The sequence below is a fragment of the Budorcas taxicolor genome, chromosome 15 (assembly GCF_023091745.1).
Source record: "Budorcas taxicolor isolate Tak-1 chromosome 15, Takin1.1, whole genome shotgun sequence".
Taxonomy (NCBI): domain Eukaryota; kingdom Metazoa; phylum Chordata; class Mammalia; order Artiodactyla; family Bovidae; genus Budorcas; species Budorcas taxicolor.
This window is the reverse complement of record NC_068924.1, coordinates 80,598,903-80,611,623: the sequence shown is the minus strand read 5'-3', so window position 1 is coordinate 80,611,623 and position 12,721 is coordinate 80,598,903. Positions and strand designations below refer to the sequence as shown.

The following is a 12,721-nucleotide window of genomic DNA, read 5'->3' as shown; positions in this document are numbered from 1 at the left end:
AGTCTTCCTCAGACCCTGGACAGTTTACATCCGCCAGGAGAGTCACAGTCATAAGTCAGCCCCCCAGAGGAGACACACAGCCCACCTGAGACAGCGCTGTCACCAGTGCACCCAGGAAACCGAGCAGCTGGGATGGGGGAGGTTATAAGATGCACCGTCAGACTGGGAGAGTGCGCTCGCCAAGCACCTGGTCGCCTGAGCTGCTCAAACCGGGGAAGGGCACAAAACGCAGGCCCAACCGAGTCTGTGCCTTTGTGGAGTACCTGAGAACCTGAACCTGAATGGCTTAGACCCGGAAAGTGCGCACAACCCAGGGCCCGCTTTAGATAGTTTGCCTGCAGAGGAACATGGAGCCTGAGCAGTGTAGACCAGGAAAGCACACATGCCATGAGCAGGGGCAAACCCAGTGTGGCCCAGACACTGTGAGCACTCCCCACACACGCCAGTGATATGTGTTTGCGGTGTTCCTCCCTGCCCACAGCACAAATGAACAAGTTAGCCTAAATAAGTGACCACCTTCACCCCCTTGTGTCAGGGCGGAAATTAGACACTGAAGAGACTTGCAAACAGAGGAAGTCAAAATAAACAAAGAAGAGGGAACTGACCTGGAAGTGACAGGTGCAACGGATTAAAACCCTGCAGCTAGCACTGACTACATTGGAAGGGGCCTATCGACCTTGAGAAGAAGTATAAGCTGGCACAAGGAACTATATGAAACTGAACTGACCCCACACTGCCCTCAACAGCTCCAGAGAAATTCCTAGATATATTTTACTATTATCATTTCTTAATTAAAAAACTTTAAAATATTTGTTATTACTCCTTTAATTTTTGTTTTTATAACTTACTATTACCTTGCCAAAAGACCCTATTTTTAGAGCAAATTTAATACATATATTTTTTTATAATTTTTGTGATTTTGTTTTGCTTTTTATTTTTTTATTTTTATTTTTCATTTTTAATGGCATTTATTTCAGCAACAACATTCTTACAAAAGCATAGTTTTAATAGGCTTATCTGCTCAGATACGTTAATTAGCAGTTCTCACATATACAGATTTATGAATCATCTTTGGTGCTCTGGGGAAACTATAGAAGAAATAAGATCAAACAGAGAAGAGTAGTTAAGTTGAAGGTTGGAAGAGATCGCATGAAAAGCATCTGGCTCGTATATTAACTTTTCCTAAGTTGGCCATAAATAAGCTCTCTGCAGTAGCCACCCCTGAGACCGGTGACAGCAGAAGACAATCACATGTGATGAACTGGTTTCCAAGGAGTTCTTCTCGAACAAAGACAGTAAACGGATGTCAGCTCATTCCTTGGGAAAGGATTCCTATTAAATACCCAGAAACAGCTGTCAGCCAAAGCCAGTGCTTGCTCTCATCACATCTCTGTGTCTTCAGAATTGGAAGAAGAATGAGAGGCTGTACTGTGGGCTCGTTCTCGTTCTTCTGCCGTATGTGAGTCTTGCTCTGATTCTTCCAGCCTTCCTTCATCAGGATCAGGGTCGTCATCCAGTGGATCAGCCATGGAGGAAACGATAGGGATTTTCTCAGCCTGAAAATAATCATAGGCCTTCTTTCCACAGACTAAGAGTGTGACAGTCTTGCCACTGCTCTGGATTCTGTCCACCACCTTCTCATAGGGCTCATCCAGCATGTTCACTCCATTCACCTCAATGATGATGTCCTCGTCCTCCAGCCCTGCCAGGTCAGCAGGGCCGCCCTTCTGCACCTCTTTGACGAATGAGCCTGGCTGACCCCGAACCGCATTTAAGTGAAAGCCATAGCCATCTTCACCTCTAGCCAGCCTGCAGAGTTTAGGCTTACGGTCTCCTACTTCCTCTGTAGTTTCCGGGCTTGAGACCTCCAGAGGAGCAGGAGTAGGAGCTGGAGCCTCCTTGACAGAACCATTAGGCAGCTCTTGGCTTTGATAGTAGAAGAACGGAGAAAAGCCAGCCAGTTTATATATGTTGTCTGTCTCTTTGTCTACCACCAGCAGAGAGGTCTGATCTCCACCCTTTCTAATCATTTCCACCACAGTGTCATGATCAAGGGACTCCACAGACTTGCCATTGACAGCAACCACCAGGTCATTGTTCTTCAAGCCAGCCTTTTCTGCTGGACTTTTGGAATCTATGTCCTTGATGATTTGACCTTTCTGTTCTGGGCTTTCCCTCAGGTAGAAACCATAGCCATTGCTTCCCTTCTTCATCTCTACAACACGGGGCTGGCAGGGTAGCAGTTTCAGACTGGCTGTTTCTCTCTTGACTTTTATCTTCTGCTCGCTATGGTGCTTGTCAGTTTCCTTGTCCACAAGCAGGAATGTGATGCGGCTTCCAGACTTCTTCACCTTTCCAACCACCTCCTCGTGGCTGGCATCCTCTACATTCTCTGCATTCATTTCAATCAAGTGGTCATCAACCAGCACCCCAGCTTTCATAGCCACACCTTGAGGTTTTATATCAGTCATGTACACTCCAGTTTTACCTTGGACAGTTTTCAGAGAGAAGCCATAGCTACCCCCCTCCTTCACTAGGTAACAGAGCCGTGGCTGCGTCCACATCTGTGCTCCTCCATTCATCACAGAGGGCAGCTTCTTATCGTTCAAACTCGACTCCTGACTTTGACCCAACGCTTTCAAGTCTACTTGCTTTTTCACGGCTTTCTCATAGGAATCCCCATCCAGAACTAGTAAAGTCACTGAATTCCCACTCTTTCTGACCAGATCCACAACCTGCATATGCTCTTCCTTATCCACGAAGACACCATTAATCCTAAGAACTCTGTCTCCATCCTGGAGACCTGCCTTCTCTGCTGGGCTACCCTTCTCAATCACCTGGACCAGGTGGCCATCAGTGTCCTTCTCAATTTGAAGGAAGAAGCCATAGCTTTTCCCTTCCAGTTTGGTTAGCTTACATTCTCAGGGGTTGAAGGTGGAGGCCATTTCTGAGGGTGCTCTGTTTCTCTTCTCCGACAACTGGTTTCCCCGTCCACGCTCAGAACCTCTCAGGCAAGCCCTGCTGGGCAGGTGGAGGCACTTCCACAAGCTCCTGGGCCAGCTCCTGGGAAGCACAGTGGCATCCTGAGCTCAGCCCCTAGCCCCGAGCAGCTGATTCCTATCAGCAGCACCCACACAAGCAGACCCAGTGCTGGGCTTCTCACTGACCTGGATCCTCAGCCCACACTCTGTTTTGCTTTTTAATATTGTATTTTTGAGAGTTAGAGTCGGACACGACTAAGCAACTGAAGTGAACTGAACTGAACCTCTACTCTAGATTTTTAATCTTTGCTTTTTGGTTTTTGTTATCAGTTTTGTACCTTTAAGAATCCAATCTTCAGTACCCATTTTTATTTAGGAGTGTGATTACGGCTCTCCCCCTTTTGACTCTCCTTTTGCTTCCGAGGGCACCTCTATCTCCTCCCTCCCCCTTCTCTTCTCTACCCAACTCAGAATCTTTTTGTGTGTTCCGGGCTGTGGAGGACACTTAGGGAGCTGATTACTGGCTAGATCTGTCTCTCTCCCTTTGACTCCCCCTCTTCTCCTCCTGGTCACCTCTATCTCCTTCCTCTTTCTTCTCTTCTCCATGTAACTCTGTGGACCTCTCTGGGTGTCCCTCACTGTGGAGAACCTTTTCACCATTAACCTAGATGTTTTATCATTGTTGCTGTATGCATGAAGAAGTCTTGAGACAACTGTAAGAATAAGACCAAAAGTCAGAGGCAGGAGGCTTAAATCCAAAACTTGAGAACTCTAGAAAACTCCTGACTCCAAGGAACATTAATAAACAACAGCTTATCCAAAAGCCTCCATACCTACACTGAAACCAAGCTCCACCCAAGAGCCAACAAGTTTCAGAGCAAGACATACCAAACTAATTCTCCAACAATGCAGTAACATAACCCTGAGTATTAAGATACAAGCGGCCAAATGTCACACCAAACCCATAGACACCTCAAAACTCACTGCTGGACACTTCATTGCACTCCAGAGAAGAGAGATCCAGTTCCACCCACCAAAACACCAACACAAACTTCCCTAACCAGGAAACCTTGACAAGCCAGTCGTCCAACCCAACCCACAAGGGGGAACTTCCACAATAAAGAAGAACCACAAACTACCAGCGTACAGAAAGGCCACCCCAAACACAACAATATAAACAAGATGAAAAAGCAGAGAAATATTCATCAGGTAAAGGCCCACCAAACCAAACAAAAGAGGAGAAGGTAGGGAGTCTTCCTGAAAAAGAATTCAGAACAATGACAGTGAAAATGGCCCAAAATCTTGAAAATAAAATGGCGTTACAGATAAACAGTCTGGAGACAAGGATTCAGAAGATGCAAGAAAAGTTTAACAAGGACCTAGAAGAAATAAAAAAGAGTCAATCAATGATGAATACTGCATTAATTGAGATCAAAAGCACTCTGGATGGAACCAACAGTAGAATAACTACGGCAGAAGATAGGATTAGTGAGGTGGAAGAGAGAATGGTGGAAATAAATGAAACAGAGAGGAAAAAAGAAATAAATGAGGACAACCTCAGAGATGTCTGAGACAATGTTAAATGCACCAACATTTGAATCATAGGAGTCTCAGAAGAAGAAGACAAAAAGAAAGGCCATGAGAAAATACTTGAGGAGATAATAGTTGATAATTTCCCTAAAATGTGGAAGGAAATAGCCACCCAAGTCCAAGAAACCCAGAGAGTCCCGAAAAGGATAAACTCAAGTCAAAACATGCCAAGACACATATTAATCAAATTAACAAGGATGGAATGCAAAGAACAAATATTAAAAGCAGGAAGGGAAAAACAACAAATAACACACAAGGGGATTCCCATAGGATAACAGCTGATCTTTCAATAGAAACTCTTCAGGCCAGGAGGGAATGGCAGGACATAGTTAAAGTGATGAAAGAAAATAACCTACAGCCCAGATTACTGTACCCAGCAAGGATCTCATTCAAATATGAAGGAGAAATCAAAAGCTTTACAGACAAGCAAAAGCTGAGAGAATTCAGCACCACCAAACCAGCTCTCCATCAAATGCTAAAGGATCTTCTCTAGACAGGAAACACAGAAAGGGTGTATAAACTTGAACCCAAAACAATAAAGTAAATGGCAATGGGGTCATACTTATCAATAACTACCTTGAACATAAATGGGTTGAATGCCCCAACCAAAAGACAAAGACTGGCTGAATGGATACAAAAACAAGACTCCTATATATGTTGTCTACAAGAGACCCACCTCAAAACAAGGGATACATACAGACTGAAATTGAAGGGCTGGAAAAAGATATTCCACACAAATAGAAACCAAAAGAAAGCAGGAGCAGCAATACTCATATCAGATAAAATAGACTTTAAAATAAAGGCTGTGAAAAGAGACAAAGAAGGCCACTACATAATGATCAAAGGATCAATCCAAGAAGATATAACAATTATAAATATATATGCACCCAACATAGGAGCACCGCAATATGTAAGACAAATGCTAACAAGCATGAAAGGGGAAATTAACAATAACATAACAATAGCGGGAGACATTAATACCCCAGCCACACCTATGGATAGATCAACTAAACAGAAAATTAGCAAGGAAACACAAACTTTAAATGATACATTAGACCAGTTAGACCTAATTGATGTCTATAGGACGTTTCACACTAAAACAATGAATTTCACTTTTTCTAAAGCACACATGGAAACTTCTCCAGGATAGATCACATCCTGGGCCATAAATCTAGCCTTGGTAAATTCAAAAAAACTGAAATCATTCCAAGCATCTTTTCTGACCACAATGCAGTAAGATTAGATCTCAATTACAGGAGAAAAACTATTAAAAATTCCAACATATGGAGGCTGAACAACATGCTGCTGAATAACCAACAAATCACAGAAGAAATAAAAAAATTAAAATATGCATAGAAATGAATGAAAATGAAAACACAACAACCCAAATCCTATGGGACACTGTAAAAGCAGTGTAAGGGGAAGGTTCATAGCACTACAGGCTTACCTCAAGAAACAAGAAAAAAGTCAAATAAATAACCTAACTCTACATGTAAAGCAACTAGCAAAGGAAGAAATGAAGAACCCAGGGTTAGTAGAAGGAAAGAAATCTTAAAAATTAGGCAGAAATAAATGCAAAAGAAACAAAAGAGACCATAGCAAAAATCAACAAAGCCAAAAGCTGGTTCTTTGAGAGGATAAATAAAATTGACAAACCATTAGCCAGACTCATCAAGAAACAAAGGGAGAAAAATCAAATCAACAAAATTAGAAATGGAAATGGAGAGATCACAACAGACAACACAGAAATACAAAGGATCATAAGAGACTACTATCAGAAATTATATGCCAATAAAATGGACAACTTGGAAGAAATGGACAAGTTCTTAGAAACGTATAACTTTCCAAAACTGAACCAGGAAGGCATAGAAAATCTTAACAGACTGATCACAAGCGCAGAAATGAAACTATAATCAGAAATCTTCCAGCAAACAAAAGCCCAGGACCGGACATCTTCACAGCTGAATTCTACCAAAAATTTAGAGAAGAGCTAACATCTATCCTACTCAAACTCTTCCAGAAAATTTCAGAGGAAGGTAACCTTCCAAACTCATTCTATGAGGCCACCATCACCCTAATACCAAAACCTGACAAAGATGCCACAGAAAAAGAAAACTACAGGCCAATATCACTGATGAACATAGATGCAAAAATCCTCAACAAAATTCTAGCAATCAGAATCCAACAACCTATTAAAAAGATGATACATCATGACCAAGTGGGCTTTATCCCAGGGATGCAAGGATTCTTCAATATCTGCAAATCAATTAATATAATACACCACATTAACATATTGAAAAATAAAAGCCATATGATTATCTTAATAGATGTAGAGAAAGCCTTTGACAAAATTCAACATCCATTTATGATAAAAACTCTCCAGAAAGCAGGAATAGAAGGAACATACCTCAACATAATAAAAGCTATATATGACAAACCCACAGCAAACATTATCCTCAATGGTGAAAAATTGAACGCATTTCCCCTAAAGTCAGGAGCAAGACAAGGGTGCCCACTCTCACCACTACTATATCAGAGCAGAAAAAGAAATAAAAGGAATCCAGATTGGAAAAGAAGAAGTAAAATTCTCACTGTTTGAAGATGACATGATCCTCTACATAGATAACCCTAAAGATTACACCAGAAAATTACTAGAGCTAATCAATGAATATAGTTGCAAGATATAAAACAACAGACAGAAATCTCTTGTGTTCCTATACACTAACAATGAGAAAACAGAAAGAGAAATTAAGGAAACAATTCCATTCACCATTGCAGTGAAAAGAATAAAATACTTAGGAATATATCTACCTAAAGAAACCAAAGAGTTATGTATAGAAAACTATAAAACACTGGTGAAAGAAATCAAAGAGGACACTAATAGATGGAGAAATATACCATGTTCATGGATCAGAAGAATCAATATAGTGAAAATGAATATAGTACCCAAAGCAATCTATAGATTCAATGCAATCCCTATCACGCTACCAATGGTATTTTTTAGAGAACTAGAACAAATAATTTCAGAATTTGTATGGAAATACAAAAAACCTCGAAAAGCCAAAGCATCTTGAGAAAGAAAAATGGAACTGGAAGAATCAACCTCCCTGACTTCAGGCTCTACTACAAAGCCACAGTCATCAAGACAGTATGGTACTGGCACAAAGACAGAAATATAAATCAATGGAACAAAATAGAAAGCCCAGAGATAAATCCATGCACCTATGGACACCTTATCTTTGACAAAGGAGGCAAGAACATACAATGGAGAAAAGACAATCTCTTTAACAAGTGGTGCTAGGAAAACTGGTCAACCACTTGTAAAAGAATGAAACTAGATCAGTTTCTAACACCATACACAAAAATAAACTCAAAATGGATTAAAGATCTAAATGTACGACCAGAAACTATAAAACTCCTAGAGGAAAACATAGGCAAAACACTCTCTGACATAAATCACAGCAGGATCCTCTATGACCCACCTTCCAGAGTATTGGAAATAAAAGCAAAAATAAACAAGTGGGACCTAATTAAACTTAAAAGCTTTTGCACAATGAAGGAAACTATAAACAAGGTGAAAAGACAGCCTTCAGAATGGGAGAAAATAATAGCTAATGAAGCAATAGACAACGAATTAATCTCAAAAATATACAAGCAACTCCTGCAGCTCAATTCCAGAAAAATAAACCACCCAATCAAAAAATGGGCCAAAGAACTAAACAGATATTTCTCCAAAGAAGACATACAGATGGCTAACAAACACATGAAAAGATGCTCAACATCACTCATTATCAGAGAAATGCAAATCAAAACCACAATGAGGTAGCATCTCATGCCAGTCAGAATGGCTGCTAGCAAAAAGTCTACAAGCAATAAATGCTGGAGAGGGTGTGGAGAAAAGGGAAACCTCTTACACTGTTGGGAATGCAAACTAGTACAGCCACTATGGAGAACAGTGTGGAGATTCCTTAAAAAACTGGAAATAGAACTGCCATTAGTTCAGTTCAGTTGCTCAGTAGTGTCCGACTTTTTGCGACCCCATGAGTAGCAGCACGCTAGGGCCTCCCTGTCCATCACCAACTCCCGGAGTTCACCCAGATTCACATCCATCGATTCCATGATGCCATCCAGCCATCTCATCCTCGGTCATCCCCTTCTCCTCCTGCCCCCAATCCCTCCCAGCATTAGAATCTTTTCCAATGAGTCAACTCTTCTCATGAGGTGGCCAAAACACTGGAGCTTCAGCTTTAGCATCATTCCTTCCAAGGAAATCCCAGGGTTGATCTCCTTCAGAATGGACTGGTTGGATCTCCTTGCAGTCCAAGGGACCCTCAAGAGTCTTCTCCAACACCACAGTTCAAAAGCATCAATTCTTCGGTGCTCAGCCTTCTTCACAGTCCAACTCTCACATCCATACATGACCACAGGAAAAACCATAGCCTTGACTAGACGGACCTTAGTTGGCAAAGTAATGTCTCTGCTTTTGAATATACTATCTAGGTTGGTCATAACTTTTCTTCCAAGAAGTAAGCGTCTTTTAATTTCATGGCTGCAGTCACCATCTGCAGTGATTTTGGAGCCCCCCAAACATAAAGTCTGACACTGTTTCTACTGTTTCCCCATCTATTTCCCATGAGGTAATGGGACTGGATGCCATGATCTTCGTTTTCTGAATGTTGAGCTTTAAGCCAACTTTTTCACTCTCCTCTTTCACTTTCATCAACAGGCTATTTGGCTCTTCTTCACTTTCTGCCATAAGGGTGGTGTTTGGCATATCTGAGGTTATTGAAATTTCTCCTGGCAATCTTGATTCCAGCTTGTGTTTCTTCCAGTCCAGCGTTTCTCATGATGTACTCTGCATAGAAGTTAAATAAGCAGGGTGACAATATACAGCCTTGACGTACTCCTTTTCCTATTTGGAACCACTGCTGGGCATACACACTGGGGAAAGCAGAATTGAAAGAGACACATGTATCCCAATGTTCATCACAGCACAGTTTATAATAGCCAGGACATGGAAGCAACCTAGATGTCCGTCAGCAGACGAATGGATAAGAAAGCAGGGGTGCATATACACAATGGAATATTACTCAGCCATGAAAAAGAATACATTTGAATCCATTCTAATGAGGTGGATGAAACTGGAGCCTATTATACAGAGTGAAGTAAGTCAGAACAAAAAACAGTGATGCAGTATACTAACGCATATATATGGAATTTAGAAAGATGGCAATGATGACCCTATATGCAACACAGCAAAAGAGACACAGATGTAAAGAACAGACTTTTGGACTCAGTGGGAGAAGGCGAGGGTGGGATAATTTCAGAAAATAGCATCAAATCATGTATATTATCATATGTGAAATAGATCACCAGTCCAAGTTGATGCATGAGACAGGGTGCTCAGGGCTGGTGCACCGGGATGACCGTGAGGGATGGGATGGGGAGTGAGGTGAGGGGGGAGTTCAGGATGCAGAACACATGTACACCCATGGCAGATTCCTGTCAATGTATGGCAAAAACCACTACAATGTTGTAAAGTAATTAGCCTCCAATTAAAATAAATAAGTTTAAAAAAGACAATGTTCACTCCGGATTCTCACATTAATTCAATAAGTTTTTGTTGAAGTGGTAGTATGTTTTTGTTGCTGTGCAAGGAAGTGAAGCATAACCTTTCTCCATGAGAAGTTCACAGCCCAGTGAGAGAGAGAGAGAGAAAGAGAGAGAGAGAAGTTGCACAAATCCATATACATTTGCTAGCAGTTTTCCTTCTGTTTCTTCTTTGATGTGTGAAATCTGTTTAAATTATTATTATTTATATCAACTAAATGCTGATAGGAAGTTTGCTACACACACACACACACACACACACACACATAATATAAATCTAACGTGGCATATCTAATGATGCTGGGAAAGATTGAGGGTGGGAGAGAAGAGGATGACAGAGGATGAGATGGTAGGATGGCATCACTGACTCGATGGACAGGAGTTTGAGTAAACTCTGGAAGTTGGTGATGGACAGGGAGGCCTGGCGTGCTGCAGCCCATGGGGTCACAAAGAGTTGGACACGACTGAGCGACTGACCTCAACTGAACTGAAGGTTGCATATATTGTTCAAGAAAATGAACATATTCAGCAGTCATTTAATAAGTATATTTAATTAAAAATTTTATAGCTTTAAAAAATCTGATTTAATTAATTAATTGATTCTTGGCTACACTGGGTTTTCATTGCTGTGTACAGGCTTTCTCTAGTTGCGTCTAGTGGGGCTGACTCCAGCTGAGTGAGCAGGCTTCTCCTCGTGGCGGCGTCTCTTCTCGGGGAGCACAGGCTCTAGGCAGGCTTCTCCTCATGGTGGCGTCTCTTCTGGGGGAGCATAAGCTCTATGCAGGCTTCTCCTTGTGGTGGCATCTCTTCTGGGGGAGCACAGGCTCTAGGCATGCAGACTTCGGTAGTTGTGGTCCACAGGCTTAGCTGCTCTGAGGTGTGTGGAAATCTTCCTGAACCAGAGGTGGAACCCATGTCCGCTGCTTTGGTAGGTAGGCTCTCAACCACTGGACCACAAGGGAAGTTGAATATTTAATTTTAGAAGCAACATTTTCAAGATTGGAATCCATGGGTATAAATATTACAAAATGAAATGTAGGTAGTGTATAGAAGAGCATCAGTGATCTAGCCCACCAAGATGTCTGAGTACTTTTCTGACCAGAAGCTTGAGCTATCAGCAACCTATTGACTTAAATAGGAAAAGAAAGGATTACTTAGTAAAGGCACTGGGTTCTTGGACAATGTATTTGAGTATATGAATAAGAATCTATGAGGAAAATAATGGAAGGACTCTTTGGTACTGAGGAGTTGGGAGATTTTCTATTCTCTGTCAGAAGGCCCGAGTCTTCCCCTCAGTCTCCGCATGGCTGCCTTCATTTCCTGGTTCCTCAGGGTGTAGATCAGGGGGTTCAGCAGAGGGGAGATGACAGTGAAGGTCACGGAGACGGCCTTATCGGTGGGGAGGGCGGAGAAGGGCCGGGTGTAGACATAGATGCAGGGCACGAAGTGAAGGGTGACCACCGTGATGTGGGCGGTGCAGGTGGAGATGGCTTTCCCCTTGCCCTCCCCGGCCTGAGACCTTATTAGTAATAATATGACCATGTACGATAGGAGGAGGAAGATGAACCACAGGGTGGTGAGCAGGCCGCTGTTGGAAATCATCAGGAGCTCAAGGACAAAGATGTCCATGCAGGCGAGTGTGAGCACCTGGGGGACGTCGCAGTAGAAACCGTCCAGGACGTTGGGTCCGCAGAAGGGGAGGGGGAGCAGCAGGGAGATCTGCACGATGGAGTGGACGAAGCCCCCCGCCCAGGAGGCCACGATGAGGGCAGTGCACCGCCCCCGACTCATGACGGTCACGTAGTGCAGGGGCCTAGTGATAGCCACGTACCGATCCAGTGCCATCACCGACAAAGAAGCTACATCCACCCCTCCAATAAGATGAAAGAAAAACATCTGGGTGAAGCAGCCATTGAAGGAGATGGCCTTTCTCTGGACCAGAAGGTCCACCAGGACCTTGGGGGTGGTGATGGAGGAAAAGCAGATGTCGGCAACAGATAAATTCCGGAGCAAAAAGTACATGGGGGTGTGAAGGCGAGAATCCCAGGTCACCGTGACCATGATGAGGAGGTTTCCCAGCAGAGTGGTGACGTACACCAAAAGGAGGAAGAGAAACAGGACCACGCTCAGTTCTTGATTCTGGGTCAGGCCGAGGAAAATAAATTCTTTCACCCGTGTGCCGTTTCCCAGCTCCATGGACACATCCTCTTTTCCTGTTTTATTCGAAGCTATTTCCCATGAAAGTGCTCAGCTACTAACTTTGTTTTCCTCTTGCACACTATCAGTGTAATCAGGCATTCTTCATCTGGCTGCAGCGTCTGCAATGTGCTGAATTACTGAATTGTCCAGGTTTGTAATATCATCATCAGTATGGTGGTGCAATGAAATCATCACCTGAAAAATCATTCAATAATTCTTTTCCTATGAAAGTATTTTTGGAAAGAATAAAAGCTTGTGTTGAGTTAGTGACATTTATATATACAGCCTATTTTATTTATTTTGTTTTAAAAATATTATTATTTGTAATTTCTTACACATTT

At 42.4% G+C, this 12,721-nt stretch overlaps 2 protein-coding genes across 2 annotated transcripts; both read right to left on the bottom strand.

Annotated features, from left to right (window-relative positions):
- Nucleotides 1–1,382: 1,382 nt before the first annotated feature.
- Nucleotides 1,383–2,945, bottom strand: LOC128060951 (Na(+)/H(+) exchange regulatory cofactor NHE-RF3-like). The gene is given in 1 exon segment (XM_052653313.1): nt 1,383–2,945. A coding segment is annotated over 1 exon segment (1,563 nt).
- Nucleotides 2,946–11,441: 8,496 nt separating this feature from the next.
- LOC128060312 (olfactory receptor 4D10-like) lies at nt 11,442–12,377 on the bottom strand. Its single transcript, XM_052652696.1, has one exon. It carries the CDS (start codon nt 12,375–12,377, stop codon nt 11,442–11,444), a length of 936 nt encoding a protein of 311 aa, XP_052508656.1.
- Between the last annotated feature and the right edge of the window lie 344 nt (nt 12,378–12,721).

What these genes read in the sequence shown, in the direction of transcription:
- LOC128060312 (XM_052652696.1), bottom strand. Translation starts at nt 12,377, where the DNA reads ATGGAGCTGGGAAACGGCACACGGGTGAAAGAATTTATTTTCCTCGGC.